Consider the following 26,993-nt stretch of genomic DNA (forward strand, 5'->3'; position numbering starts at 1 on the left):
TACAATACGTCAGAATTGCGAAGTAAAATAATAAAATATTATTACTAATGAATTACCATCCCTGCAGTCCCCAAAAATGCACTAAAGGACATGAAGATGCGAATAGAATACATGCACATGAGAATAGTTCTCATTTCCTGGCGCTACTAACTGTGAGATATAGTTTTGTCAGAACATCGGTAATCAATTGGGAGCAGAGATGAGTTGGGAGATTGCTCACGGGCAGGGTCGCGCGATTGTGGGGATTGTCAAATATATTTTACCACTTTATTTATAGTTATTGCTTTATTATCACAGAAAAAGGAGCGGATTTCCACGTATGCTCTAGAATTGGTCACAAAGTCTTCTTCTTGATTTTCAATCGTTTTAAAACATTTTATGACGTAGTCGTCTTTTGGTTCGAGGTAAGTAAAGTATTGTGCACGCGGGGTAACGCAGAGTGCCCCGTCCTGAACGCATCGCGCTCGACGCACGCGACGCCCCTGGTGGTCGATGGCCGGACTTCGTCCCGGGCCCGCCGCACGTTCGCGTCCTGTGCTGCCTTCATGTGAAGAATGTGGACAGCTAACGCACTTGCCACTTGATACCCCCCAATGGCGGCCCAATTCAGAGATTCTCCTCATTTCTGTGTAGATAAATATTTCTGTGAGTATAACCATTGACTTAAGAATATATGGACGGAACCCAAACGTCTAAGATGGGACTTTGGGCTCCTTATATTCTTACTTCCATGAGGGTTCCGCATTGATATGAATAATATGAATACGAGATAGTTGCAAAGCAACCGCATTACCGCAGGAGCAGATTAAAAGTTTTTACTATTATATAAATATATAGGTCTCGCATTGACCGCGTTTAGAACTCTATATGGGAACTGTTATATTACCAAATTCTCCTCGATCACAAACATATCAGGCAAAGCCACCAATGATTATCGAGGTGGCATTCGAATATTGCAGAACAAAATCGATCAGCATACCAGGAGGATAACCCTTATATGGTAACCTTCGGGCTGTCATAATATAAAAAAATTTACAAGTACCAAAACGTACAAGCGAAATGGGTGACAAGAGGAAGCGCAACATATGTCAATGCTTGAAAAACCGAGATCGCATAGAAAAGAAGGCAACGAAGGATAAGTATAAAAGGAAGAGGCAGACGTTCGTTTTTAACCCGGAAGAAGAAATGTGGCATGAACCCTATATGCACTGTTTGCGAAAAGAATTTTCGCAGATATCAATTCCGTGTGACTCAAAGATCGAGCTGCCTTGGAAGGACATCGCCCTGCCGGCTGTAGCGATGAAAATTCGACCCGAGACCACATCGGAAGAACAGATTCAGGAAGCCGCTATGCAGGACGACGGCGATGCGCCGGAACAAAAAGAGTCTCTAGGCAAGATGCAGTTGCCGTGGAATTTTCTGCTGATCCCTGACACCGCCCGAGTGGATAAGGTGGATACCGAAAAGTGTGACTCTACTTTGGAAATTCCTTGGAAGGATCTTTCTTTGGACGAGCCGATCATCATACAGCCACCTCCTAAAGAGGAGCCGTGCGAGCCGGACGATATAGAGATCCCATGGAACGATATTCTGATACCATCGGGCATAGTGATAGCGACGACGAAGAAAAAGAAACATCCCTCAAATCAACTCCCCCCGCGATCGGCAGACGGGATGGGTTGCCAACAGCCTTGCTGTCTAAGAATGAGGCGTTAACAAAAGACGCCCTCGTTTACACCAATTATGCATTAAAACCTTCATAGATAGGCATTAGTGAGCGCATTAGTGAAACTTTCGTAATAAATGTCGATTACCAATATTCACAAAACCTCAATGACTTCTCGGACTATCGGTACAATGCGATAATTTTCCGTATTGCGCTCGCCTATTTAATGTATTTAATTTTGTCAAGAATTTTCGAATTTTACTTAATATTCAATTTAAGATTCTAACTAGTCATTTTCTAACGGGGGTGCATAATTTAATTTTCATCTCGACAAATTCAACGCTTTCTAGCCCAATTATCAACTGCCAATCGAATCGCGTTCTTCTCCTGGATTAGAGTATCAGTAGAATACCGTAGACCGATATCGGCGCCTCGTAAAGGTGGTTCGTCTTTGCGCCGATAGATGGCACGGCGGCGAGCACAGGCCGTGCCGTCAGCAAGGACGGCAGTCGGAGCACACGGTCGGCGACAGTCGGCAGTGGCCAGTGGATTAGCGTGGTGGCATCTCGACGTCGTGCGCGGACGTGACTCGGCCAAGGAACGAGCGTGCGGATTAAAATGGCGTAGCGACCGCGACTCGGTTCGGTAAGCGCGCGCGAGGATTTGCATCAGCCCGGGTGAATCCGCAGTCGGAGGGTCGCGACGCGGCGCAGATCGTCGGTGAGTAACCGAAGCCGTCGGCTCGGCCAGGCTTCGGAGTGCGCGGATCTTCGGAAGCCGAGCTCCTCCTCGATCCTCGTGGCGCTCTGCTGCCACGCGTGACAAGTGGCTCTGCCATCCGGAGGAGGTTTGTCGCGCGGTCCGGCCCGGGCGTAATGCCGAGGTGCACGGGGACCCAGAGATTCGCCTCGTGACAGCTTGGCGACCTTCGCTCGACCGCGAGATGGCGCCACCGGCGGCGACGGCGGCGGCGCCGGTCGCGCTCTGACCGATCCCCGACCGCCCGCGGCCTGGTGACCGCGTCAGCTGGATTTTTCGCGGACGGCGCAACGGGGGTGGACCTTTATTATGAGCAGAGAATTCTACGTTCCCTGCACGCCCTACGCATACCCGGTAAGTACCTCCGACCCGAGGAGCGGCCCGGCCGCCCTATCGATTGCCGCGGCGAGGACGCCGACATCTTCCAAGGCCCCCCCGCCTCGGCGCCCGGGGAAGCGGGGAGAGGACCTGGGAGATGACGGCTCTCGAGGGAATCCCCGATTCGCGAGGGGACGACCGGCGACTCGATCTTGTCCGCCCTGACCTGACCCAACGTCGCTTCGAGAACCTAACCTCAACACGACCACGGGAATCGCGCCGTTGAAAATGCTTCGACACTTGGAATGTTATGTATTCTAATTTTCAATTACATGCGTCTATCGTACTACTATCATAAGACTCGTGCACGTAAACTCGTATACTGCTACGTCCTGACTGCTGATCGCGTACCCGACTAGATGTATTTTGAGAATAGCGCGTTGCAGTTTCATTTTTTACCTTACCGTATTGTTGAGAAATATTGAATGCTTTTTAACGAATTCTTCCGTAGAAATGGTACTCTTCTAAATGTAGCATGTATTTGTCAGTTATTTTCATTCCGAGTTTCGCTGTTTCTGGTTTCGGTAAACGCTTCTACTCGAAAAGCGTTCCCGATGTCGGAACACTTTGTACAGCGTAACAAGACGACTCGAGCACGATCCTAATATTTGTCGACCTGTTTTAAAGACACCCAGTATACGCGGAGAGACGCCGGGCATTATTCTCGCGACTGCACGGAGAATTTGCTGGCATCTAGGCCTGACCGTTTATTGCGATTGCACTCGAAAGCGTTCCCTTTAATGGCGACCGATGACGAATGACTGGGTATTTTCCGCGGTACTCCAGTTACCTTTCACCGATCCAGTGACCCAGGAGGCATTATGACAATTCGAGCAAAATGGGCCTCGGGTCGAATGGACCTGGAAGGTCTCTACAGTGTCAGTAATTGTTCTCGCGAACAGAGGTTTCGCTAATCGTCGAATTCCTTCGTGCGAGTCGACTAATCGGTACCGAACGCGGCTCTTGGAATAGTAATTATGTCTTGCCGAATAGTAATTGGAGCTGCTCCGAAAAGAAAAAAGGGGAAAAAAAACAAGAAGTAGTTCCGCTCTGGTTTCGCCTAAACTGCCTGTCTTGCCTTTTACCGTACACTCGATAACCTGCGACAAGAAACATTATTATCTTTCAACGAAAGCTCGACCCTTGGGGTCAATGCTAAAATTAGCGATAATCGTATACACGTGCGTTTGCGTCCCGCGTGGTATGGAACGTGTTAATTAAAAAATTCGTCGTGTCCACGAAATATTTGGTTATGCCCGCAGTAACCATAATCTGTGGTTGAACCAACAAAATTTTACTGTTTCAGTTGAAAATATTTTCAATGTAATAAAAAGCGACGATTGAATTAGGGAAAACGTTATATTAAAATTATTATTTTTATTCCAGATTCTTTTTATCGTGAAGTATTGGTATATGAATGTTTAAGCGGAATCGGCAGGTCTAATGGAGACTGATCGGTGTCTCGTGCCAAGGTTCGAGTTCCGTTGAAAGTTAAAGCACACATTGTAATCATACGATTTCGCGTGATATCAGAATGAAGGCTCGTGTCAATTAGTATGATGCATCGCGGATTTATGCACTGCACGTGAGACCGCTAACAGGGAGATCTCAGAACTGATCAGAACGGCCATTTTACCGAGGTAAGGGTAATGTGCAGTCGCGGAACGGTGTTCATTGACTCCCACTCATGAATACAGGGAAGCAAGTTGTCTATGATTTTTTTACCGCCTTAAATCGCGGCGACCGCGGAAGCCGGATTTCCGGCCGCTTCCTGGCGTCTTCCGATGACTAGAAATCGAAATTAGCGAGCCATTGTGAGGGAAAAAGAGAACTCGAACGCGTGCTGGAAAATTGCTTTCCGCACACTTCGTCATTAACGCGAAGGATATCCACAATTAGAGCCATCGAGTTTCTCGCGTTTGTCTTGTTCTTCGCTTTATAAAGGAAGGGAAAAGACACGGGAGAGTTGTGTCCTTTACCTTGTACCTTTTCCCGAATCGGGCTATTAGCCTTCACTCTTTTTCTTTTCTTTTTTTTTTCGCGTTTTCGATAACTTCGTCACCGTTCTGAAACAGTTGACCTAGGCGTTTTAAAAAGTCACGGATATTCATTGGAATTTTTGTTCCCCGAAATAGGTCTTAATATTTTTCATCTCGAATATTACTTGGAATGATGTTAATTTTTAAACGAACGTCCCTATTTGATTGCCAGATAGTAGGTCTGCAAGATGTGAAATACTTTTGAAACCCGGTGCACCGAAATTTCACTAAACTTCAAATCGGCGCCATTTCGTCGATTTAAAAAGGGTTTTCAATTCTTTTTTTTTTTTTTTATCGCGCACGCTACTTATATGTATTTGGCGCGAAACTCTATAGAGTTTCCTGATCGTGGACTCGTTCTCTTTAAATTAATATGTCGTTTATTCTTTTTGCACTTCGCTTGGGCGAGCAAAAATTTACGAGTTTATGGATAAGGCTTTTTCGGAGCATCGCTTGGTTGGAGATGGCGTCTCGTACGGAACGAGAACAAAGACGGAGTCTCCGTCAGAAGACAGACCGAAGAGGGGCATGCCTTGCATTTTTGCGGACAATATTTGGGTCAATTTGATCGTCGTCGGGACGTTAACCGTACATTGTAAATTTCGAGCCGTTGAAAGTGCTCCGGTGCGATGGGATGAAATTTCCTCCGGGCAGAGCGGAAAGAGACGAAGGCACTCGCTTTCTCGGGCTATTCTATACCTATAGCTTGGATGAGGCACTTTTGTGATAAGTCGCGACGCACCATCGGATGAGATGGAATTTTCTCTCGGAAGTGTCACTCCGTAGAGTCTGTCGCTATTTTTCCTCCTTTCCTTTTTTTTTGTTTTTTTTTTTTCAATGTTTCTCTTGGAACCAGTTCAGATATTGCCGTGGCAATGATCGCGGCCTTGTTGGCCTACAAATAGAATGGCTATTTCTCGAGACCTCTTCAATACGCTTACCATTCAGGTGTCGAGTGGATTTCGGGAAAGTTCAAAGGAAATTACGATACCTCGAAATACGGGATATAGACGAACGTTCTGTTTGCCAATAGATTTCCTTCTTCTACCGTTTGCGCTAAGACGGAGCCACACATTCGGTATTCCACGAGTATCGAATATTCGCCGAATATTGAGCGGATTGTGTTCTCTAAGTAATAGTTAATTCTGTAATTTATGTTTTCACTCGACTGCGAGTCTTAATAAGAGACTTATGAGCTTCATTAGGAACGTTTTATCGTATCTTCGGATAAATACAATGAAAAATACAAGGTCTCGTGGCGTTATAGAGGATTAAATCGTCGCATTATTTTGAGGGGGTTCAGTGATCGCTGTTAGTGTCCGAATACGTGGCACCGTCTTGAAGTTAACCCGTACGGGTTTTTGACAGTCTTGATTGCCCTCCATTAAAAGAAAAATGAAAACTCATATAAAATATAGCTTTTTCGGGTAGTCCAAATCGTCCAAATTATCGCGAGTTAACTGCGGAACCATGAAACCTAGAATAGTCTCAGGAACGTAGACTCGATGAGCATCTTCCAGTTTTCTCGAAGATGAACGAAAGAGATCCATCTTCTTCGGAAAGCGAGTCGCAAGACACGGAAGTCTCATTGGTGACTCCTGGTTCGCCTTTGGAAATTGCGGTTCCGTCGAAGAATGATCCCTTAATGGATAAGGCAGGATCTTCTAGCTTGACTTTGCATATCGGCGAGAAAGTATGTACGATGATGATCGAAGGTTTGGTCTGATTTAAGCTATTTAATTAATCATAAGGGTATAGGACAAAACTCGTCCGATAAGTCTCAGGGGATGTTCCGAACAAACGCGCGTCTTAAGAACAGAATGAATTCCATTAAATTATGTGTACAGTTTATTTTAAACGATCACGAAAATTCGAGTTTACCTTCTTCTTATGCTCATCCGCGAGAAGTTAGGTTATATTAGAAAGGATACGACTGGCCGTAAGATTAATAACCAATTAATACCGTCAAATTAATTCCCTTCCCACTGATTGGATTTATGAGATGGACTCGGATTTACGAGAACGGGAAATGCATTAAGTAGCGTCTCGAAATTCCACTCCACGATAGCTAAACAATTAGCATTCACATGTCGGGTATCCGATCTCTCTTTCAAGGAATCTTTCCAATTTCTCGAATTATCCGTTATCTTCAGGCTTCAATTTTTCTCCTCACCTCTTCGCCCGTGAAACCCGCTAGAGGTTCGAGACGATCTCGCGTGCTAGTTTCCTTCAATTTAAATTCCATCGATAATTTTCCCTACCTCAATCTGAGAGAATTATTAAGAAATTTGTCACCGATGCTTGCCGAGCTTTAATTTCGGAGTTAATTCGCGCTGATACCGAGAGCAGCACGAGATACCGTTTCTCGGGGTCCGGTACTACCGCGGTGTGTAACGAATCGCCATTGAAAAACAACGTACAGATCAGGTCGACGATACCGGCCATTGGCAACCACCTCAGGCGGCTGATGAAGCCGAAGAGCCCCGGAGGGATGAGCTTCGCGGAAGATGATGCGGTCGGCGCCGCAGCATCCAAGAGCTCCGCGGCCCCCGCGTCCAAGGCCACGGATCATCTCCCGACGTCGGTCGTGCCCGAAAGGTCCCTTGGTAAAGGAAACACCGATATAACGACAATGGACGGAGGAAATGGTCGCGCTACCAACGGTACCCCTGATTCGTTCTCCGAACGTGGGCACGGACAGACTTCGTTTTCAAACTGGGCGGGATCACTGACAAGCTTAATAGAAAGTCTTACAACGCGTGGGCATCCCGATTTCTAGGGTCTATTTTGGATCGATTCATTCCTCGGGTGCATCTTGTCGGGCCTCATCCTGAGCTCGTCTTTATATTTTCCTTATTATTTTTTTTTTTCGGTTGCAAATCGACCTCTCTGAAACTCGCTCCAAAGAAGGCGGGGGTTCTTTGTATAGAGGGACTGAATGATTAAGCCGACGTGAAAGGTGGCTTTGACGGATCGGCGACGACCAAATTCCTTGGATGCACTTTTTTTTACAGATACGTTAACTGATTTCTCGGAAATTTTACCACGTAATTATATGGGCGCTCGAACTATTCTTGCCACAAAAAAATTGCATTTTGATAGAAATGGCATTTTATTTAGCTTCGGAACCAACGTTGCATCCTGGCCAAATACTTTGCCATTATTTGGAAGACTTAAAAGTAACAATTAAGAGCGGCCAGGAATCCCTGCGTATCATTTGAAACTTGATTGAAATCGGAAATCATACGGTCAGGCCCGATAAAAGTGTATCCGAGAATCTGAGGTATATGGCGTGGGTGACTCAGGCCCTGTAGGTGTTCTTGGAGCAAAGATTTAATTCCCACCTAATGCAACAGTGCAGTCGATTAGAGTACCAAAAATCCCGCGTCCTGAAGATTTCTCGAGTTCTACTTCTACCTCTCTATAAACCATTTAACTGAAACGACACATGGAGTATGCCATGCCGTACAATTCTCGATGCAGTCCTGCTCAGCTGTCAATATGAATGGATATAATCGTAGGTAACGTGGTGCGCTGTTTCAAATGATATACCAGGTAGAAGAGATGATTTTGACCGATAACTATTGACTTTCTCGGCGCCTTTCACGTCGCCTTTAAAAGATGTCAGCAATTTGACGTAGTTTACGGAGCTTCGATTCAATAATAGATTAACTTGCCGCTCCTTTGAGTAAATTCTCCCGTTCAGGTGAGTGAGTTTTTTCATTTTAATTTCCTAGACGGTTTGTCGTGATTTTCGGAATATCTTTTTTCGACGGATCGACGCGTTTCTGGCGTAAAAAAAGAAAAAAGAAAAAACAGCGCTCGGTGTCGTCTCTGATGACGTCGCGAGGTCCCTAACTTGGAGTTAGCTCAGGGACGTCTTCGGGCCCTTCTCTCGTTGTCCCCAGAGTACTCGACGGGCAGCAAGTCGAACGTCCTTGAAGACGAAGATTACGCGCAAGAAGCTGAAAGTCGAGGCGCCTGGTCCGGCAGCTACTACCGTCTTCAGGGTCGTCCTTCGGATTCCTGGGATCTCGACGATTCGTCGATGCCCTCGACCTCGGCTCGAGGCGTCGCTCTTAGACGGACCAGTACGTACCGTGTACTCGATCCTCGGTGGATCCCTTCCTTCTCGAGTCCGGAGATGTACAATGGCAGACATGAATGCCTCCCCTGCAGATACGGCATCGCCTGTGCAGGATGAAAGGGCATTGATGTCTCCCAGTGTACAGGGTGGATCGGAGTAGTGGGTGCAAGCTACCTCTTCGCAGCTACGGGATCCAGGATAACGCGGTCATTCTAAACCAGAAGACGGAATATGATGAAATTACATTTGCAATTAGACTACTGGAGTAGACAAGTCGGTACCTTAGATCCTGGCGTTTCGAAAGATAAGGCAGCTTTTAACATTCGTCTCCAATCGACGTACCCTGTATACAGTGTTGCAGAACTCACAGTAATCTCTAAAACTGAGGGATATTGACGATGTGTAAAGGCGAAACTTCACGTTTAACTTCTCTCTCGGATAATGATTTATCGAATTATTAATGTTTAAAGTTGGCTAGGGTGCGGGATTTAACCGCACAAGCACCGGCGCGCGTAAATTCGAACTAATTATTCGAACTAATAATTTTCGAGCAAATGAAAGTGAGGCAATTCATTTCATTGATTTAAATAATTTTGTTAATGTGCTTCGATATTATTTTTTTAATCCTGCAAATATTATTATCTAGATTGTTGGCATTGCTTGTGAATAATTGATCTCATAATGCACTGAGAATGAAATGAGAATAAAATAAATTGAAGCATGAGTGTCGGGGTAACGCGGGGTATACGCACGCCGGGACGCGTTCGGCCCTGAATCGTTAGAATTCCGCACTCGAGATTGGCCAACTCTAATTGTTAATAACTCGGTAAATAATCACCCGAGGGGAAGGTCAGAAAGGAAGTTTTGACTCGAAGGTCTGCCGACTTCTCCCAGGATTAGAGGGTTCCTACGAGTTCTGGGATACCTTGTATTCTGGCCGACGCGAACGCCGTCCCGTGATACCCTGGTCGCACAATATCCATAAGGAGGGCATTCGTGTCCGCCAGGGTACGTCGAGAGGGCCTCGCGTTCCTGAAGACCAGACATTTTCAGGCGACTTCGGAGTTCGAGACGATCTACCGATCGCCGGTTTACAGTCTGATACGCCTTCTGGTACTCCCTCGGCGAACCCCGTGACCCCTGCAGTCTCGCGCACCGTCGGCCCTTCTGCCACGGTCAGGAACCCCAACTCGACGTCCGAGGTCACGAGCGAAGTGGCTATAATCACGGGAGATATCGTCGATTGGGCCGCGGCGGTGAACGCCCAGCTGGATTTCAGCCGGGTGCACGCTGCCACATCCTGGACCAGGTGGGTTGGGGGTCACTTCATTTCCTGTACCTATCCGGGTCATCCTCCGTGTCCAACTTCTCGTGGCGAAGAGACCCGACGGTAGGCCGGATGTGTCGGCATTATCTGTTCCGATAAGAGGCCGCGCGGATTCCTCGAGTTGCACTTTCCAACGCGTTTCCTTGGGCGACGCCTTCGCGCGCCGATTACGATATCTGATAACGCCATCGATTGCGATATAACGGGAAAAATTGGGCATTTTCAATTTTATATCTCTCAGGACAGGCCGGGGCTAGTTGTTACAAGGGGTTAGACGTTGCGGTGCAACATTATTTGTCTTATTGGCAGATCTAAATAAATCATGCGTACGAATTATCGCTTCTACCACATACATTGCAACGTATGTGCAGCAATTATGAAAGTGGTCCGAGTGAAAAATATGAAGAAAAAAAAAATAACGTTAATTTATCTCATATTTGGTATTTAACGCAATTAAATTACACTAATGTACTGTCAAAAGGAATTACTTGTATTACTTTCATTATTACGTGCACTGTGTCAGAGGTAAGAAAATAGGTTAGGGACACCTGAGATACTTTCGTTGTAAGCTCTAAATGGGGAACATTTAGCTCCTCTACGTTATTTTATTCGTACATATTTATACTTATCTATGTCAAGCGTTACGAGATTGGCAGTGAATGTCGAGCAGGTGGAGCACTTCCGGAAACAATATTCCGAAACCCTCTTGGCACGACATATCTGGAGAGTTGACTTCGTGTCACCCCGCTGCAGGCCATTAGTCAGGAACAGATAACTGACCTTTGGTACAAGATATGTCAGTCCTCTGGACGCTCGCAGTCATGTCGTAGTTTAGTGGTAGTTATCGGCTTTTCCGAAACCCCTGAAATGCGAGTGATTCGTCGCTTTTGACGTAACGCGTCGTGTCATCGAAGCGGAAGTAGCCTATCAGCTACGACCAGGGAATTGATTGGTCAATACGTTGAGTCGGCAATTTGCCACCATCGAACAATTATACAGTTTTATAATTTATTTTTTTACTCTTTCGATGTAGTATATTAAAGTGATCCGCGTTTATCAAAAGTAAACTGCCGAATGTACAGCATGCTGTTATCACGTCGGCGAGAGAAATTATTTTTATTCATCGTGGAGGTTGGATAATTACGAGATTAGAGAGTCAGCATTAAGTTGAACATCGTTTTACCTAAAAAAGACCAGACGGATTCTTAAAAACTAATAGCAGTTCTTTTGAAAAGAAATGTATTCACAAAACTGAGAGAATTCAAAGATGTTTTTCAATCGTTCAATAAAATGTTCGATCCGTTTGCTGTATCTATTTTTTAAAAAAGTTTATTCGCGCAATGGACCGTTCAGACCCACCTTTCACATCACCTTAACCCTAAAATTAATTTAATAAGATCCTACCCGCCGAAGCCCCGTTTTCTTCGTATTTTTTCCCTTGGCTCTTTTGTCCTCTGATTGTTATTATTTCTTTTTAATAAGCGTATTATTACCGCACCCGCTGCAGTCAGATAGAAAGTTTTCCTCCCGTGAGATCCGGGGGCACGAGGAACTAGGAGAAAGTAGAGCTGAAAATTAATTGCGATTAGCGTCGGTCATATTCGCGCCGACACCTTTTTACCCATCCGGAGTTTTCCGCGGAAGCGGATCGTTATTCAGCCGGTTTGATATCCTAGTTGCCTTAGCGGAGTGACATTTATTTCCCCTACGTTGTTCCAGCTACTTGCTGGGACGGTGGCTCCAACGTTGACTTAATTTATCGCCGATTAGTCGTACGGCTGAATTATGGATTTCCTTTGCCGCACTTCGATGAATAGCCTTTACGGTTTCGTTAATCCGAACGGCCCGATGGCCTCCGCTGACCGAATGACTGTCATTTATTACCCTTTTGTAGTAGAGCACACACGGAAACCCAAGTGGCGAGAGAAACGGAACCACGAACCGTACCATTGCATTATCTCGACGGGGAAACTCGGCTACGGGAAACTCTGGTGGACGGCTCGGTAACCGGTGGAAATGTTTCCGAAGCGACCGGGTGAGAAATTCAGAAGGCAATTATTAAACGCGACAAAAGTTTTGCATATTCCTACCCGTCGATTAAAAGACAAAATTAGATCTACGTGTATGACAATTTTAACGAGGAAAAATTTCACTCCAACGAAGGAGAAAGTCTAGAGATGCATGGCGAATTTAACGCGCTTTAAGGTCGACGTTATTTTGCACGGGCCTGCTCTAATTTTTTAAATGCTCCGCGTGTTTGTGATTCATCAGTTTCATTGCGTTATAATTTGATACGTACTGATCGGAGAAAAAATGGAAGAGGAACCTTTCGGCTAGAAATGTTCCCCTCTGTTATCTCCTAAAAAATCCGACGAGTCGTTTGGGGCACTCTGCGTTTCGACACATGGCACGTGTAATAGATGATAACCGTTCAATCGCGACTTATGCCGTGGATGGCAACTTTTTTTCAGCACGTATTTGGTATCCCTTGCTAATGCAACTGCTACGTCAATAACAATGACAATTACTGAGCGCCGATAAGCGTCAACAGTATATTACAAACAAATGTTCAAAGCGCCTATGGTCGTCAACGGTAACGATTAAATGTAATGATTCGAAGAAAATTGAAGAAATCACAGAAAGGAATATTCCGGACTTTTGCTTCGTCCTCTGGAACATTACCCTGTATACGTAGCCGATAACAAGTCGAACGCTATCAATACATTTTGGACTTGCCCTGACGTCAACTTGACTATTGGCATGACGGCTCGGAAAATTCGTTTGATTTTTCACTTATTATGTCCCAGCATTGCTCCAAATAGCTGTTAAGATATTCGCGGAACCCCAAAGGAGGTTTCATCGGAGATTGGTACCTCGGTGTTGAAAAAGCACTCGTAATGCCATTGTCGGTCGACTCGGTGGTGGCAATTCGCTGAACCAGAGGGCTGCTTTCACCGGAGTCACATAGTTAAACAAGGAGTTACAGATTACGAGCGGGTTTAGTATCTCCTATGATTCACGGGGGTACCGCGGTTATTTCGAGGCGGAATAATATCGGCGAAAGCATTACTGTTCCTGTAACATTGCTACGAGATAGTACATCGAATTGCCGAGCCGTGGGGCGTTGCAACGTTCCAAGCACACGTCGACATTAGGAAACTCGGGCGAATTAAAAACGAGAAACAAAGAAATAAACAATGTCGCAAAAGTGCAGACTCGCATATTACCAAGGACCCGTGCGATATGTTTCATCGGCAGATCGTTTTACCGTTTGTACTTACCCGTTACTTGAAAAAGCGTTACTTAGGTATTTAGAAAAACCTGTTTTACCGACGTCGATCGTGTTCCACGAGGTGTTTCATTTCACCTTAATGGAGTGACAAGATCAATCATCTGAGAGGGTTATCGACACCCTGTGGAAAGCAATTGAAAAGTATTTGGCGACACTTTACTGTTTTTTTTTCGCAATATTGCTTTGCATACTTGCGAGTCTGTAGGTTTTGCATGAAATTCCTTTTCGCTCCCGAATTCTGGCTCGCGACTTCCGGGTTTTCATTGATGGAAGCATCTTTTGCTCGCAGCCCCCCCTCTTCCGGGAGTGTGTCGATGTTCCCGCTACGTAATTTTGCACAAGCCGGGTATCGAATTCTAAAGGAACACGGCCACAGATAGCAGTTGGTACTGCTATCTCGCCCGTGTGGTTTCGTTCGGTAAGGCTGCTCGCATGTCGCGACCGCGCGAAAAATCGGTAACGGTATATCCGTGCGGTCGGTTTACATTCGCTGGACGGAGTGACACACGATAATCCCCGAGCCTTTAAACAAGTCCGGGGACACTTTCGACCGAGCCCGATTGTTCCGAGCCGGATTCTCCTGCGTCCGATTGTTCCGGTTCCGGCGACATCGCCGATACGCGCGATAACGCCCGCGTCCCTTTTACCCCCGAGGACTCCCCAGGGACTGCTCGATAAGGCAGGATTTTCCACGGTGGAAAAATCGGGAATCCTCCATCGCGCGGGTCCTTTGAAAATTCTTCTCTTCTAAACTTGATTTGATAAGATACGATCGATCATGAGCTTCGATCGCTTCCTGGGGAAAATTAAATTCTCGATCAATAATTCCCATTAACGGGCTTAATTCCATATTCATGAACTTTTAGGGAAGAATGAAAAAAAAAAAAGAATTGTATGGAGCAATCAAAGGAAATTGAAAATAGGGGGCTTCGCTGGAATTTCGCTAAAGGGAATTTCAAATGAATGTTCTTTCGACTTTGGCGACGTTCCGGTGAGAACGAATCAACGAGGAAAGGAAAAGTTGGATTCGAAAATTCAATAGGAAGCAAGAAATAGGAGGTTTCGTTAGAATTTCGAGTAAGCGGGTTTCAAGCTCACTTTTCAAGTGAAACTTCGTGAAACCTCGAAACCTTAACGATGCCCGTAACAACCGGTACCGAGCGCGTAATGAAATTATATTCTGGTAATTCGTAAGTACGATAACGGTGTTTCGTATCAACCGTAAGGAAAAGTGCTCATGACGTTTGTCCGGTGCCTTCGCCTTGGGTGGGAGATTTTAGCGGCGAAAATGTCGACGGCGCGACCGAGGACCGATATCGTTGGTTACACCGAGACTATTTGAATGACGCAAGCCAAGCTGGGAACTTTTAACGACCCTCTGTGTATTACGGAACGGTCGTGAGCAACCTTCTAGGTATGCACTGGCTGCAGGATACGCGGACGCAAAAATCTGATCGGCGATCCGACCTATCAGGTGCAACCGCGTCCGCTTCGGAGCCCTCGCCCAGCTAGAAACGTTGGCTTTCACGACTGTATACGCGTTTTCCGCAGACATTCCGGGATTTAATTGCGGTCCCGATCGGCTCCGGTTTATTCTAAAGCCATTTCTCGCGTTGCGCCAGGCAGGTGACTCACAATCGGTTCTCTCTCCTCCGATAGCACCGGGTAAACACTCGGGTGCGATCGTCCCTCCCTGTAAATCCGTAGATCTCGATCTACCGGGATTCGCGCTCGCTCTCGGACGAGAAATCCGTTTGCTCGTTTTACGAGAACCCGACGAGGAAGGAAAGAGAACAGCGACTGCCGGTAATTTAGCGCGCAATAATCTCCGAGATGGTTTGGAATGTTTTTATTCGACGTCCTACTCGGCGTTCGAGTTCACGGGGTATAGGATCGCGTTAATGGGGGAACTAATCTCTAGTTGCGAGGATTTCAGTTCCTTGAATCGTTTCCGGTTGGATAAGGAATTACGCATCCGGGGTTCCTATCGCCTTTGAGGTCGCCTTCTGTAAAGATCAGGTTGGATTTGATTCTTGATCAATTTTATTGTTATTTTATAATATTTTATACGTATATTTCGTAAGCGTTATATATTTCATAAACGTCGTATACAATGTACGTGCGTACGTTTGTAAGTGTATTGCATTGCCTGCACGATTTCAGGAATTAATAACGTGATGTCTACAAAAATATAGATTCATCTAGAAAGACACGATAAATGTTTTCTAATTCACGTTTAAGACATTGAGCTTATAATTTTTCTCACAAAATTTCGTGCTGAAAGCGTCCGAATTGTATATTCTTTACAATCTAGAGGAAAGTAAGGGATTCCGAAATATCCATGTCTGCGCTTATGGATTCCGTCGGGTCAATAGGAGTAAATTTCAATAATTTGTTAAGTTAATTAGAAACATTTTTATTTGACAGGAGCCTTTTAAGACTTCCTGGCTTTATGTTCGGACTTTTCTGACTGTGGTGAAAACCGCGGGGGAAAATTGTCACCGCGCAAAGATGGCAGCTTTTGGGATTTCTAGGCTGTCGTTTCGCAGCGTGTCCGAAAGGTTGATTTCTCCTTTTCTCCTCGTATCCAGGCCCGTGTCGGATCGCGAGTTTCTGGTCTCGGTCGCAAACTGGCATCGCATACGCCTTCGCTGTCGTGTTCTCCTTCATTTTTTTCATTCATTTAATTTTCCCTACTGAACATCTTATCACAAAATTCAAGTTGAAACTGATGAAATGTAATATCGGAAGACAAAAATTTAACTATTAAGCTGATCAACAGTTTTGACCAGCTTTTTCGTCATCGTTCTCGCCGCTCGGGTGCATCGGGTCGCCTCTTGACCCGGAAGACGGGTGGAGCTCGTCTTGAGGTTCGTCTTCGCGGTCCTCTTCGGCTTCGTCATCAGAGCTCGGGGGATTTCCTTCGAGTTTACTTTCGAGCTTCCCTTCGGGTTCGTCTTCGGACTTGCCTTTGGGTTTACCTTTCGCCTCGGAGGTACGGTGCTGGCCGCCCTGTGGGTACCAAGGACTGTGGCGTGCCGATAAGGCCTGGGGAAATTCGGATCCAATAAAGAGAGGAATTAGCCGGGGACCGTCCCGACCTCGCTAATCCTCGGCGATGACTCGGTGCCCAATATAGACCTACGCGAATGTCGGCAGATGCTGATTACCCGGCACCGTACCTGGCTCACCTGGCTCACCCGATTCACCTGGCCCGGTCGAGGGTTATCCACCTCGACGGTCGGTCGTTGCAGCCGGTCTCGATTAGCACCTCGAGTCGAATGTCTGCGGGGTGTCCCCGTGTAATTTGCTCCTTCATTGTATTCCTAATGACGGATTCACCCATTATAGACCGGGTGCTTTGGGGTTCAGGTTTGACGATGGCCAGGTAGTTCACCACCATTTGTATTCACCTTTGTGTGCTAGTATTGAGACAAACGTCTTCGTACGTTATTCGCTCACTTAATTATTGACATTTAAGTTGAAATAAATTGCAAAAAAAAACAACTGCTCAAAATAACCGAAAGAAGGGCATTCTGTGAAGGGATGATTAACAATAACTAATGATATCTAATCATTCCGTTTCATTCAGATGTTTCGCTTTCAATGGCTGCCATGCACTCATCTTTTCTCTAATGGCGGAGATCACTTGGGCATGAAAACGTCGTTGAAATGTCGCAAAAGTAGAGCTGGCGCAGTCTCAGGTGCAAGCGGAAACGTTTCCGCCTCGAGTTTCCGGCGTAGCCGGTTGTCGCGTGGAAATGGACAAACGCGTTAGTGTGCCGTGCGAAGCTATTCAATTTCTTCGAGTTCCACGGTGGGTGCGAGCACGCGCACACGAATCTCGCACGCACCGTCTTCTCGCCGAGCACGCGAAGTACGCGTCGCGGTTTCTTCATTACTTACTTTAGAAAGTAAGAGTCTCCGTGACTTTAAGCAAAGCCGGGCCGACTCTTTGATACGGCGGCGTTGGTTTCTTGTTAATGAAAAAAGAGGGAAAAGGTCGATCCAACATTTTTGTTATTCCTTCCGGGACTTTTTCAAGTCATTTTCTGTCACCGAGTACACTGAGTTAAACGGCCATTACGTTTATCTAAACTGCTATGAATTTCGAAAAGAAAAAGAGGATTGACGATTAACGTCAATTGCCAATCAATTTATCCATTTGTCTCCTACCTGTTGCCTCCCTCTGTGTAATGATCGATGCAACGATCGGCGACTGACTTTTCTGGCCTTGATCCAGATTCTTCGGATGTAACATCCTGGACGGCGAGTCGATCGATCATCCAATTGTTCGATCGCTCGATCGATATGCCACCGTCGAATTTCCGGAGCCGACTCCATCGTTCCTACGATCAAGCATAAGGAATAGGTTATAAGTTCAGACTATTTAAGCCGGCTCGCGGATCGTAGATCATCCATGTATCGCACTTTCTCGCCCTGTTGCAACAATAGAAAGCCTGACAAAAAGTAGCAATATCTCGGATATTCGATTATAAGAATGGCGAAACCGGCTTAGCGACACATAGAGTAGGCTGGAACGAAAATGGTGTGGCGAACCTTTTTGTAAATAAATATTTCTGACAAACGATCGGCGAGTTATCGATAAAATATTGATAAAACTGTTCTCCTAATTGAGTGCACCGAATCATTTGAGACTTCATCGCGAGATTACGGAGGCCCTAAGGAGGAACGCGATGCTCGTGGAATTTCATTATTCGCGAAAAATGTATTTATCTCAGAGAAGAACGAAAAGAAAGCACTTTTATCTTTTTTATTTCGAAATTGAAATTTCACGGACATCGCGTTCTTCCTTAGGGCCTTCATAATCACGTGTCGAAGTTTCAAATGATTAGGTGCACCCAGTTTGGACAAAAGTTAGATAAATATTTTGACGTTTCGATGTATAAAATGATCCTTTCGTAGCATCTTAAGGAGCCTTTTTGAAATTGATCCGGCGATCGATCGGTGAATTATCGAATTGTTTCGATTGGCCTTAGGAGCGAGAGCGGCAGTAATGAGTCCGAGGTCCTGGAGACGGATCCCTGGCCATCCGGCAGAGAGGAATCGCTCAACTACTACGACATGGCATTGCGATCGGTAGTGCGAAAGCAATTTCATCACCTTGACGACGAGCCACCCATATACTGATCGTTACTCCCGACCGCTGAAGAGCTGGCCTTTGAATCAATTGCGACACCGAGACCCACCCTGCCATGTAATTTCCTCTTCGCGCTGTATCGTGCTACCGATTCAATAGGATCGTTCCAAGAAGCGCGTATTCGAAGTCTGACGCCATTTTTAATGTACCTGGCGAGCACTTTTAATACAAAATATATAACACCAAGTATACTCCATCTGTATACTAATTAATTCTACACCATCGCCAGCCACATGAGAACTTATCATTTAATTCTTTTAATTCAGGCTTATAATGTCGGGTGTAATGTTCATTAAATGAAACTTCTTATTGCGCGATAGGACGCATAAGTTTGCACGTCATGAAATGGATCCACTTTGGAAGGTAAAATGCATTTTTCTTCCGTTAATTACTATTTACATTCGTCTTTGTGTTTTTGGCACGGACACAATTTCTCTAAATTTGATTTCTACAGTTCATTGCTATTCATAATCATGTTTGCGCGGTAGCATTGACATTTGAAGGGAAATAAAAATAATAGAAATTAACAATACATATTGTTTTACCGAAGAATGATTAAGAACAATTAATAATATCTAATGGCTCTCTTTAACTTAGTAGTTTCACTTCCAACGCGTGTGTCGACACCGCACCGATTTCTTTTTTATTTTTAGGCCTGACACTTTGAATTCTTCGGGTAGGTGAAATTGGGGATGAACAATTACGCGTCTCGTTAGCCGTTAATTGCACACGTGAAAGTGACGTTACGTAAAGCGCCTCTTAAGGGGAAATTAACCTGGACGTGTTCTCTTCCAGGTTCATCGGGCAGCGAGGAAAGAGTTAACCTGGAATTACGTGTCGCTCGATTTTTCGTTCTACAGATCGCCGAATATGCCTCTTACGTGCCCTCGGCCTGATTACCTCGCTTGGCGCAATTGCAACACTCGTGGCCGATTTTCTAATTTATGCGAGCTTCACAATCATTTTAGAATCCACGTGCATCGGAGGCGGTTTCGCAAAACCCTCGCAATTCCCGTTTTTCCGCCCGTCTCATTAGTAGAGTCTGGGAGATCGAACAATTAGCCCCGGCGGGCAACTTTACATTAATTAAGCCGCTCGTTGGGTCGCGAAAAGAATCGTTTTCCCAGCATCGAGGTCTCTCTATATCAGGATATAGGAACGAGTCATGGGTGACTCATAACCAGGACATGATTCTCAATTGTTAATATCCTTTCTCATTGCCTCATTCTCCTCTGCTAATACAATAGAAAGAATTTGAAAACCCCACGTGTGGCCAAGATTTACTTGCTCGGAAAAATAACTGGGACACCTAAAAATTAACGTTGTTTATGTCTAACAACGACACATATCGTTTAGCATCACTGAAAGGAGATTATAACCCCGTGGAATTGGACATTTAATTAATGTCATTTTGGAAAATGTCAGGAACGAGATTTTCTCATACGTTAGATCTCCTCTCTCTTTGATGCAGTTCGGAAAAGGGAGCTGGATAACGCGATTATCCCCCAAGATAACCTTGGGATAATCAAGAGGGAGAGAGATTCCGTAGAAAGGGAAACCATCCTAGGGAAGATTCGAATCGTTAGGTTGATGTGTGAGAAGCGTTAAAGGAAATTTCACTCTCGTAGAAGGGAGCGGAGTCCAGGGGCAGGTAATTGTGCGTGTAATGCACCGTCAATTATCCCCTTTTCGGATCTGTCTCTTACAATTAGTTGATATAATGGCGCAAAAGGCCTGACGCCTCGATCATTTATGCGCGTCAGTTTTTGTGGAAAGCGCCAGTTTTTCAGAAGAAAGCTGGATCGATTTTACGAAATGTAATGGAAGTAACGAGTTTCCAGCCGAGCTGGAATTGTAATTTTCTGCAGGCTGATCAATGGGCTATTGTAATCGGTGCGACCTTGTACGGTTTATGCAGCGATAGTTTTAGCAGATGATTACCGGTGCATTCCGACCTGACACGGTGTCGCATCTTGTCTGTCTCACGAACGTGCAATTAGACGTGCATTTTGTAATTAGCTAGAGACCCGGTCGCGTGCGAACGCGTGCGTAATCGGACGCAATAAAGCGCGTCTCCTTGCAATTAGGGCTCATCTAGTAAGTCTGGATGACCATTACTCCCATGGATACTCCTCAGATGTAAATATTATACGTCGAATTACTTAAATTCTTGCCACCGGAATTACTGGTCAAATAATAAAATTTGATGCCCTAATTTTCTCCTATCTTTACAGCTTTGGGTAATTTCACATTCGCGAAGAGAACGGCTACGTCCGTCGTGAATAATAACCTGACACGTCGCAATAACTTGGCTGTACTTTAACATGCACTGATATTTCGATCTTAAAATTATGTGTGCCTACTTCAGAGACGGTGTACCTTTGGCGCAAAAACGGAAAAAAAAAGAAGCGAAACATAACCGAATATAAAATTGAAGTCACAGACAAACTTCGTTTCTTTTCTGCGCCGACTTCAAACATCCCAAGCGAGAAATACTTAGAAATCTATAGTAGTTAGTAGATAAGCAGTTTGTACATAAATATTGTTTACTTTGTAGTCTTTTTTGAAGCCAGTTTTTTTTTTTTAATGGGAAATGGCGACGGGGTGTCGTCAACTGGAGTGTAATCTATAGATTTACCCAAGGGAATTATTTCAGTTAATTAATTTCAACTTAAACAATAGCGTCAACGCGCGTCTCCATTCCCTGGGTGGCTCCTCCCCGATCAAAAGCGAATTATTGTATGACACGCATAGAAACTCGGAGTCGGCTCGGCCGGCGTGACGGGCCCCGAGAAACTTGAATTTCAGATGGCAATCTCCACCCTTCGAAGGCGCTCTTCCAGGGACCTCTTCCGTTCGTTGGCTTCGAAACTACTCCCGGCCGCGAATTACCTTGTAGGTGCCCTGGCTATATTGCCTGGTGGAAATGAGAGAATCGTCCGTGTGCGCGCACGTTGTGCGGCTATTGTTCGGCCGAGGCAACTCTGTCGACCTTCGAGCCACTCTTTCGCCACGCCTCGCCTTTATAGTCTAAGTCAAGTTCGCAACAGACTATACATATATTTCTATCACGAATATATGCATTCATGTGATACACGTATTTAACATCAAAAATGATTTATGTGAAACGCTTTTTTTTCTCCATTTTCCTTTACAGTTAATTACGATATTACATTCATCTTTGGGTATTAGTACTGCGAAAATTTGGGTAGACATTTTTTTCGTTAGTGTTAATAGCGTTATTTTCTCAGTCAGTCGTTGTAAATTAATTAAAAGTAATGAGTTAAATGAAAAGTGAGAGTAATTGTACTAAAAACAATCCGTATCGAACGCAGGAGAGCTTTTTCGTGATACAAACTTGTCTCATGGGCCAAATTTTAATCAAGCATCCAAGTATAACCTGATAGTGTTATCCGTATTTGAGGGCCCCACCTCGAATAACTGGCACATGTATATATTAACGGTTTTGCAAGGCCGCACCTTCAATTTAATTTTTTCATCTCTCCAATCGCCGCATCACGTGTTTAAGGTGAATATATAAACATTTCTTTTTAACAAAAAGTCTCATTAATCAGATTTTAGTCACTTATCTGTGATACACCCGACAGATCGTGGGTAGATAATGTTAGTCGCGATTCGAGCGTCCCACCTTGGATACTGGGATAACTGGCACTTATACATTAATGGTTTTACAAGGCCGCACCTTCAATTTCATTTTCATTCCGTTTCCCCGATCGATGCGCAAAGAAAGAGAGGTCTTCCCCACGGTCTCTTTCTCTTTCTCTCTCTCTCTCGATCTGCGTCGACACACTTTCTTGAGAATCTCGGCTGAGGATTTTTCCGACTAACCCGCGGTGGGTCTCGGGAAAGCCGCGGAAACCGCGCTCGTTTGCGGTTTCTTCGTCTCTTTGCAAAGCACTCTCTCCTTCTCGGTCTCTCCTGCTCCGGTGTCGCATCCTCGATCCTCTTTTTCCTTGAGTGGTCCATGGGAGTCCGCGTACCAACGACTGCCTTGACACGAACGGGGTGAAAGCATCTTCAGTCTGATAGGGATTTTTTAAATATTTTCTTTTTATTTAATTTCACCTCGGTTAAACCTTGACATCATGTTTAGTGACACGGAATTGAGTAATTGCCAGACGTACTTTCTACGACGAACGAGTGCATAATTAGTTATTGCATTTTGTAGGATATCAGCTATCCAGTTAGTACATAGATATCAGTGGTTTGGATGCAATTTCTGCGACCGATTGTTTTAAAAAACGCCTCGAGGGGGAAAGGGCCTCGTGGTCCTCGGCAACGTTCACGCCTTGCCGGCTGTCCTTGATTCCGTTCTCCAGAAAAATTACGAGAGCCGAAAAAACCGGTATGTATTTTTCTTTTCCGTCACGAACAACCATGCTCCACTTAATGCCTTACTGAGTCACGTCGTCGGTCGCGGGAGACGATTTAAGGGCAAAAAAGGGGCGGAGGAGGAGGAGGAAGGAAAAAATCTCCCAACCGCCAGATTTCTAATGGCGCTCGAAAAAACACCCGTCGAAGACGCAAATTCTAACTCTCGGCGGTTTCTCCGGGCTCCCCTTTTTCTGACAGTTTCTCGAGTCGCTTTTACGTTGACCTAATCTAATTTGGACGAGGGTAAAAAATATCTCGGCATGGGTATTAATAAAGGAGACGGAGAAAACAGTTGCCGGTGTCATTAGGGCCGGAAGTTTCATTTCCACGTTGCCATTATTTATTTGAAAAGTGACACTTGATTTTATGAACTCTTAGGATATCTTAGACGGTATTCTATTTTCATTATCTGGGTCAGATAGATTATTTATGGTTATGTAAACTCGACAGCGAAGTTATTCTTTTTTTTTTAACTCAAAAATGTTCACTTTTGTATTGGACAACCGAGGTTTAAGGTAATACAACATTTTCCGACAATGTACATGATTCAACGACGAAAACTAATTGCGTTAGTGCAGTAAGCTCTATCTCCAGTTCTTTTAGTGTAGACCCCCTTTGTCACTTTATTTAAAAGGCATATTTTCAACATTTTTTCCCCTTTAGTTTCGCATAGATGACAAATATCCAACTCAGTGCTTTTGGCTCCACTTACAGCGATTGCTAGATACGCGTATGTATAAAAATGTAATCTTCCAAATAACATGATTACTGACATCTACAATAATTAGTATCCACAAATATTTCAAAATAAATTGTATATAAATCCAATTCTTTGTAGGCCTCCATCTCTCCTTAAATGTCTGAATAAATCGCTTATTCCAATGTTTCTACTTGTACGAGAAAGACGAATTAAATTTTGATTAATCGAAATTAATTGTACATTATATCCGACGTGCAGTGGTACTCGTGCGTTGTCATTGCTCTCGACTTATTTTACACCACTCGCACTCGCGTCGCAAAGTTAAGCGATATTAACACGCATAAAGGCAACCGGCAATCGTTACTACCGCCGGTCGTTATGGTTATCGTCGGTTTATCGGTTCAAAAATGAAAGTTGGAGAATTCTTCGCGAGCGTTGCAGTAACGGCCTACGCGCGAATGCAATCGATTAAAATCGATACGATCTCGCGGCTAGGAAGGGAATGGTAGTTAAATGTTAATCGCACTTAACTCCGACGCATACGTCATGAAACTTCGACATGACGAACGGGTCGACCGCGATATTTTATTTCCTCGAGATAGTCTCGAGGTATCGATCCATTGTCTGCTCGGGTCGTTTCCTTTCAGCCAATTTGCATCGATATCGGGACCCTTTGTTATCGATTTTTGCGTTGGCACGTCGAATCGGCGTAACATAGGTGTCGAGGGTTCGAACCCCGGTAAAGGTAAAAATAAAAAAGTTCATATGGAGAATTTACTTTTTAAGTGAGTCTTATTGTGGCTCGGTAGTATTGAGTTCGTTCATAAGCTCGTGGCGTTTAAACAATCCAAATTTTACCAGACTAATTGTTTCAAGCGGGAGTACGAGATGTTGTCCGAGAATTGGGAAGGAATTGCAAATAACGAACGAGAATGTATCATTGATCGATGTTGTTCAATGATATTTCTTAAAATACACCATTTAAGTGCAGCAAAATGTCACGAACTTATTATGGGACCGCTCGATACGTGTAAGTTGGAAAAATCTATGAACCGACAAAGGGAAAAGTGAATGGAAAAACTGCTAGGAGTTGTGTTTAGATTTCTGAGATAAGCATCCCGAAGGAAAAAAAGGAAAAAAAACAATGCACCATTCGGTACAGGATCTGACGTTATCGCTGACAGAAGTTCAGATCAGGAATCTCGCCCGCAACTGTCTCTGTTATGCAATTTTACCCATGATTGCTCACTTTGTGCCTCTCCGCAGACAGGAAAATTAACGTGGTTGATCATCTAGGATGTAACGTTCCCCTGGATGTGGGTTAATGCACCGGAGGAATGACTGAAACGACGTTTCGCGGGACGGCACTTTCTCGCGATTCCGAGGCTTTCTTTCTGTCTTCGTTAGCGACCGATTTCGAATTTCTCGGCCAATCTCCGGAATCATTTGGCGGCAGAAAATGTATGGATTTCAAGGAAACGCGAGACCACGAAATGCCCCGGATGTCGTATCTTACTTTCTTTCCTGTATTTTTTAATTTCCGTGGCCTCGTTCGACTAACTCTCGTCTCGCGAATTCATGAGGTAAGAATTTGTCGTCAAATTAGAGAAAAACGGTAATGGGCCGATAAATGTCCCGAGGGTCGTCGGAAGAAGAGAGGCTAACTCACGTAGGATTTCGTGCAGGCGTGACGCTCGTGAATCTTCGGAGTGGCAGCTTTGATCGTACCGTTCAACCCGGAAACCGGTGCAACCGGATGCACCGGGCAATTTGCGATTCCAACCCGGAAATCGGGGAATAAAATGGCGGTTTAATAAGAGCAAGCTCGAGAGGACCCGCGGCCTGGAAACCGCGGTCGCGGATACTCGCTTCTTCCTCCCTTGCACTTTTCACCTGAGGTTCTTGCGCCGCTGGTGGTCCAAGAAAAAAAGAGGACGGAACAAAAGATGAACGGAGTCGTTAAAGTCCGCAGACGGATAACTGGGGTCTCCTCGATTGTATAAAAAATAGGAAAACTGATCTGCTGCAATGGTCGGAAATTACGTAGCGAATATGATTTAAATTGAATTTTCATTTTTTTAAAAAGTGTTTTTTTTGTATTTACCCTAGACTAGACCAAATCACATTTTTTTTTTTGTGAAGAATGAAATTTCACAAGCATCGCGTTCTTCCTTAGGGCCTCCATAATCACGTGTTAATGATTCAAATAATTCGATGCATCCAGTTTGGAGAAAGGTTTTATAAATATTTTAATGTTTCATATATAAATATATAGACTGACCCTTTCATATCACCTTAAATCCCGATCGTAATCGGCCCGTTCGGTTATCACCGGGTAATTCTGATTGCAGCGGTATCCCGGACCCCGAACGCATATTTGCAATAATTATCCCCGCGACTCGGGCCCCTGTAGCGCGCAATTACAATTTTATAGTTCCCCGCAGGTGCAGATCTCTCGAGGATCCCCCATCGCGAATCGCCGCAGCTGCGGATCCTTCGAATCGTCCTGGCAGGTGTGCAGGGCCAGGGACCAACCATAGGGACATCGCGGGCCTCGAAAAATTATGACCACCCGTCGTTAGTCTAAAACCTATAACGTAACAAATTGACTGTAGCCGGCGCGACCGATCGTTAGTCACGTACCGCACTCGAGTCGTTTTCGAGTTAACTTTGACGTTTTTATGAGGCACTTAACTTTAGTCATAACGCGAGCCTACCAGCGCCTTTAAGCCCGAAACATCAACACCTCGGCTCGGTGTGCTCCTCCTCTGGTGACGTCGCGCGCCGCCATCTTGGTTCCCAGATCTCGGTTGAAATCTTTGATTGAAAATATAAATCTCGTATAAATGGAGAGGATGGAGTAGACATTGCTATTGTAAGAGATACACAATGACGTCGGACACTTATTTTAGTCGCAATGGAGAAGCAACAACGTATGGCCACATGTTTATGGTTTGCAGTAAACCTTTTACACAAAATTAGGACCTCGTGGTCCGTTTCGCACGGGGGCCGGCATACTACTTTCCTTTCGAGTCTAATGTCACACACCGTGTACTCTGGGACCTATTCTACACACACACACACATACATTTACATGTGCATTTATATAGGTTACACTACATCACATAGAATGGGCGAGGAACACGGTAATGGTAATTAGAAAGGTGGCACCATAGGTGTATCTTTTCG

At 44.9% G+C, this 26,993-nt stretch overlaps 2 protein-coding genes across 5 annotated transcripts in view; both read left to right on the top strand.

Annotated features, from left to right (window-relative positions):
- Window positions 1-1,059: 1,059 nt before the first annotated feature.
- On the top strand, window positions 1,060-1,716 carry LOC105697487. Its single transcript, XM_012420844.1, has one exon. It carries the CDS (start codon window positions 1,060-1,062, stop codon window positions 1,714-1,716), a length of 657 nt encoding a protein of 218 aa, XP_012276267.1.
- A 480-nt stretch (window positions 1,717-2,196) lies between these two features.
- Window positions 2,197-26,993, top strand: part of LOC105697665 — a 70,530-nt gene continuing 45,733 nt past the window's right edge. For all 4 annotated transcript variants that reach the window (XR_001103866.2, XM_012421195.2, XM_012421194.2 and 1 more), the window contains exon 1: window positions 2,197-2,779. Coding sequence is in view for 2 of the 4 variants with exons in the window: in XM_012421194.2 (XP_012276617.1) it covers window positions 2,735-2,779 (45 nt within the window). In the remaining 2 variants the exon portion in view is untranslated. The remainder of the gene's footprint in view (window positions 2,780-26,993) is intronic.

Source organism: Orussus abietinus, unplaced genomic scaffold, assembly GCF_000612105.2.
Source record: "Orussus abietinus isolate OABI.00-Male unplaced genomic scaffold, Oabi_2.0 scaffold206, whole genome shotgun sequence".
NCBI lineage: Eukaryota > Metazoa > Arthropoda > Insecta > Hymenoptera > Orussidae > Orussus > Orussus abietinus.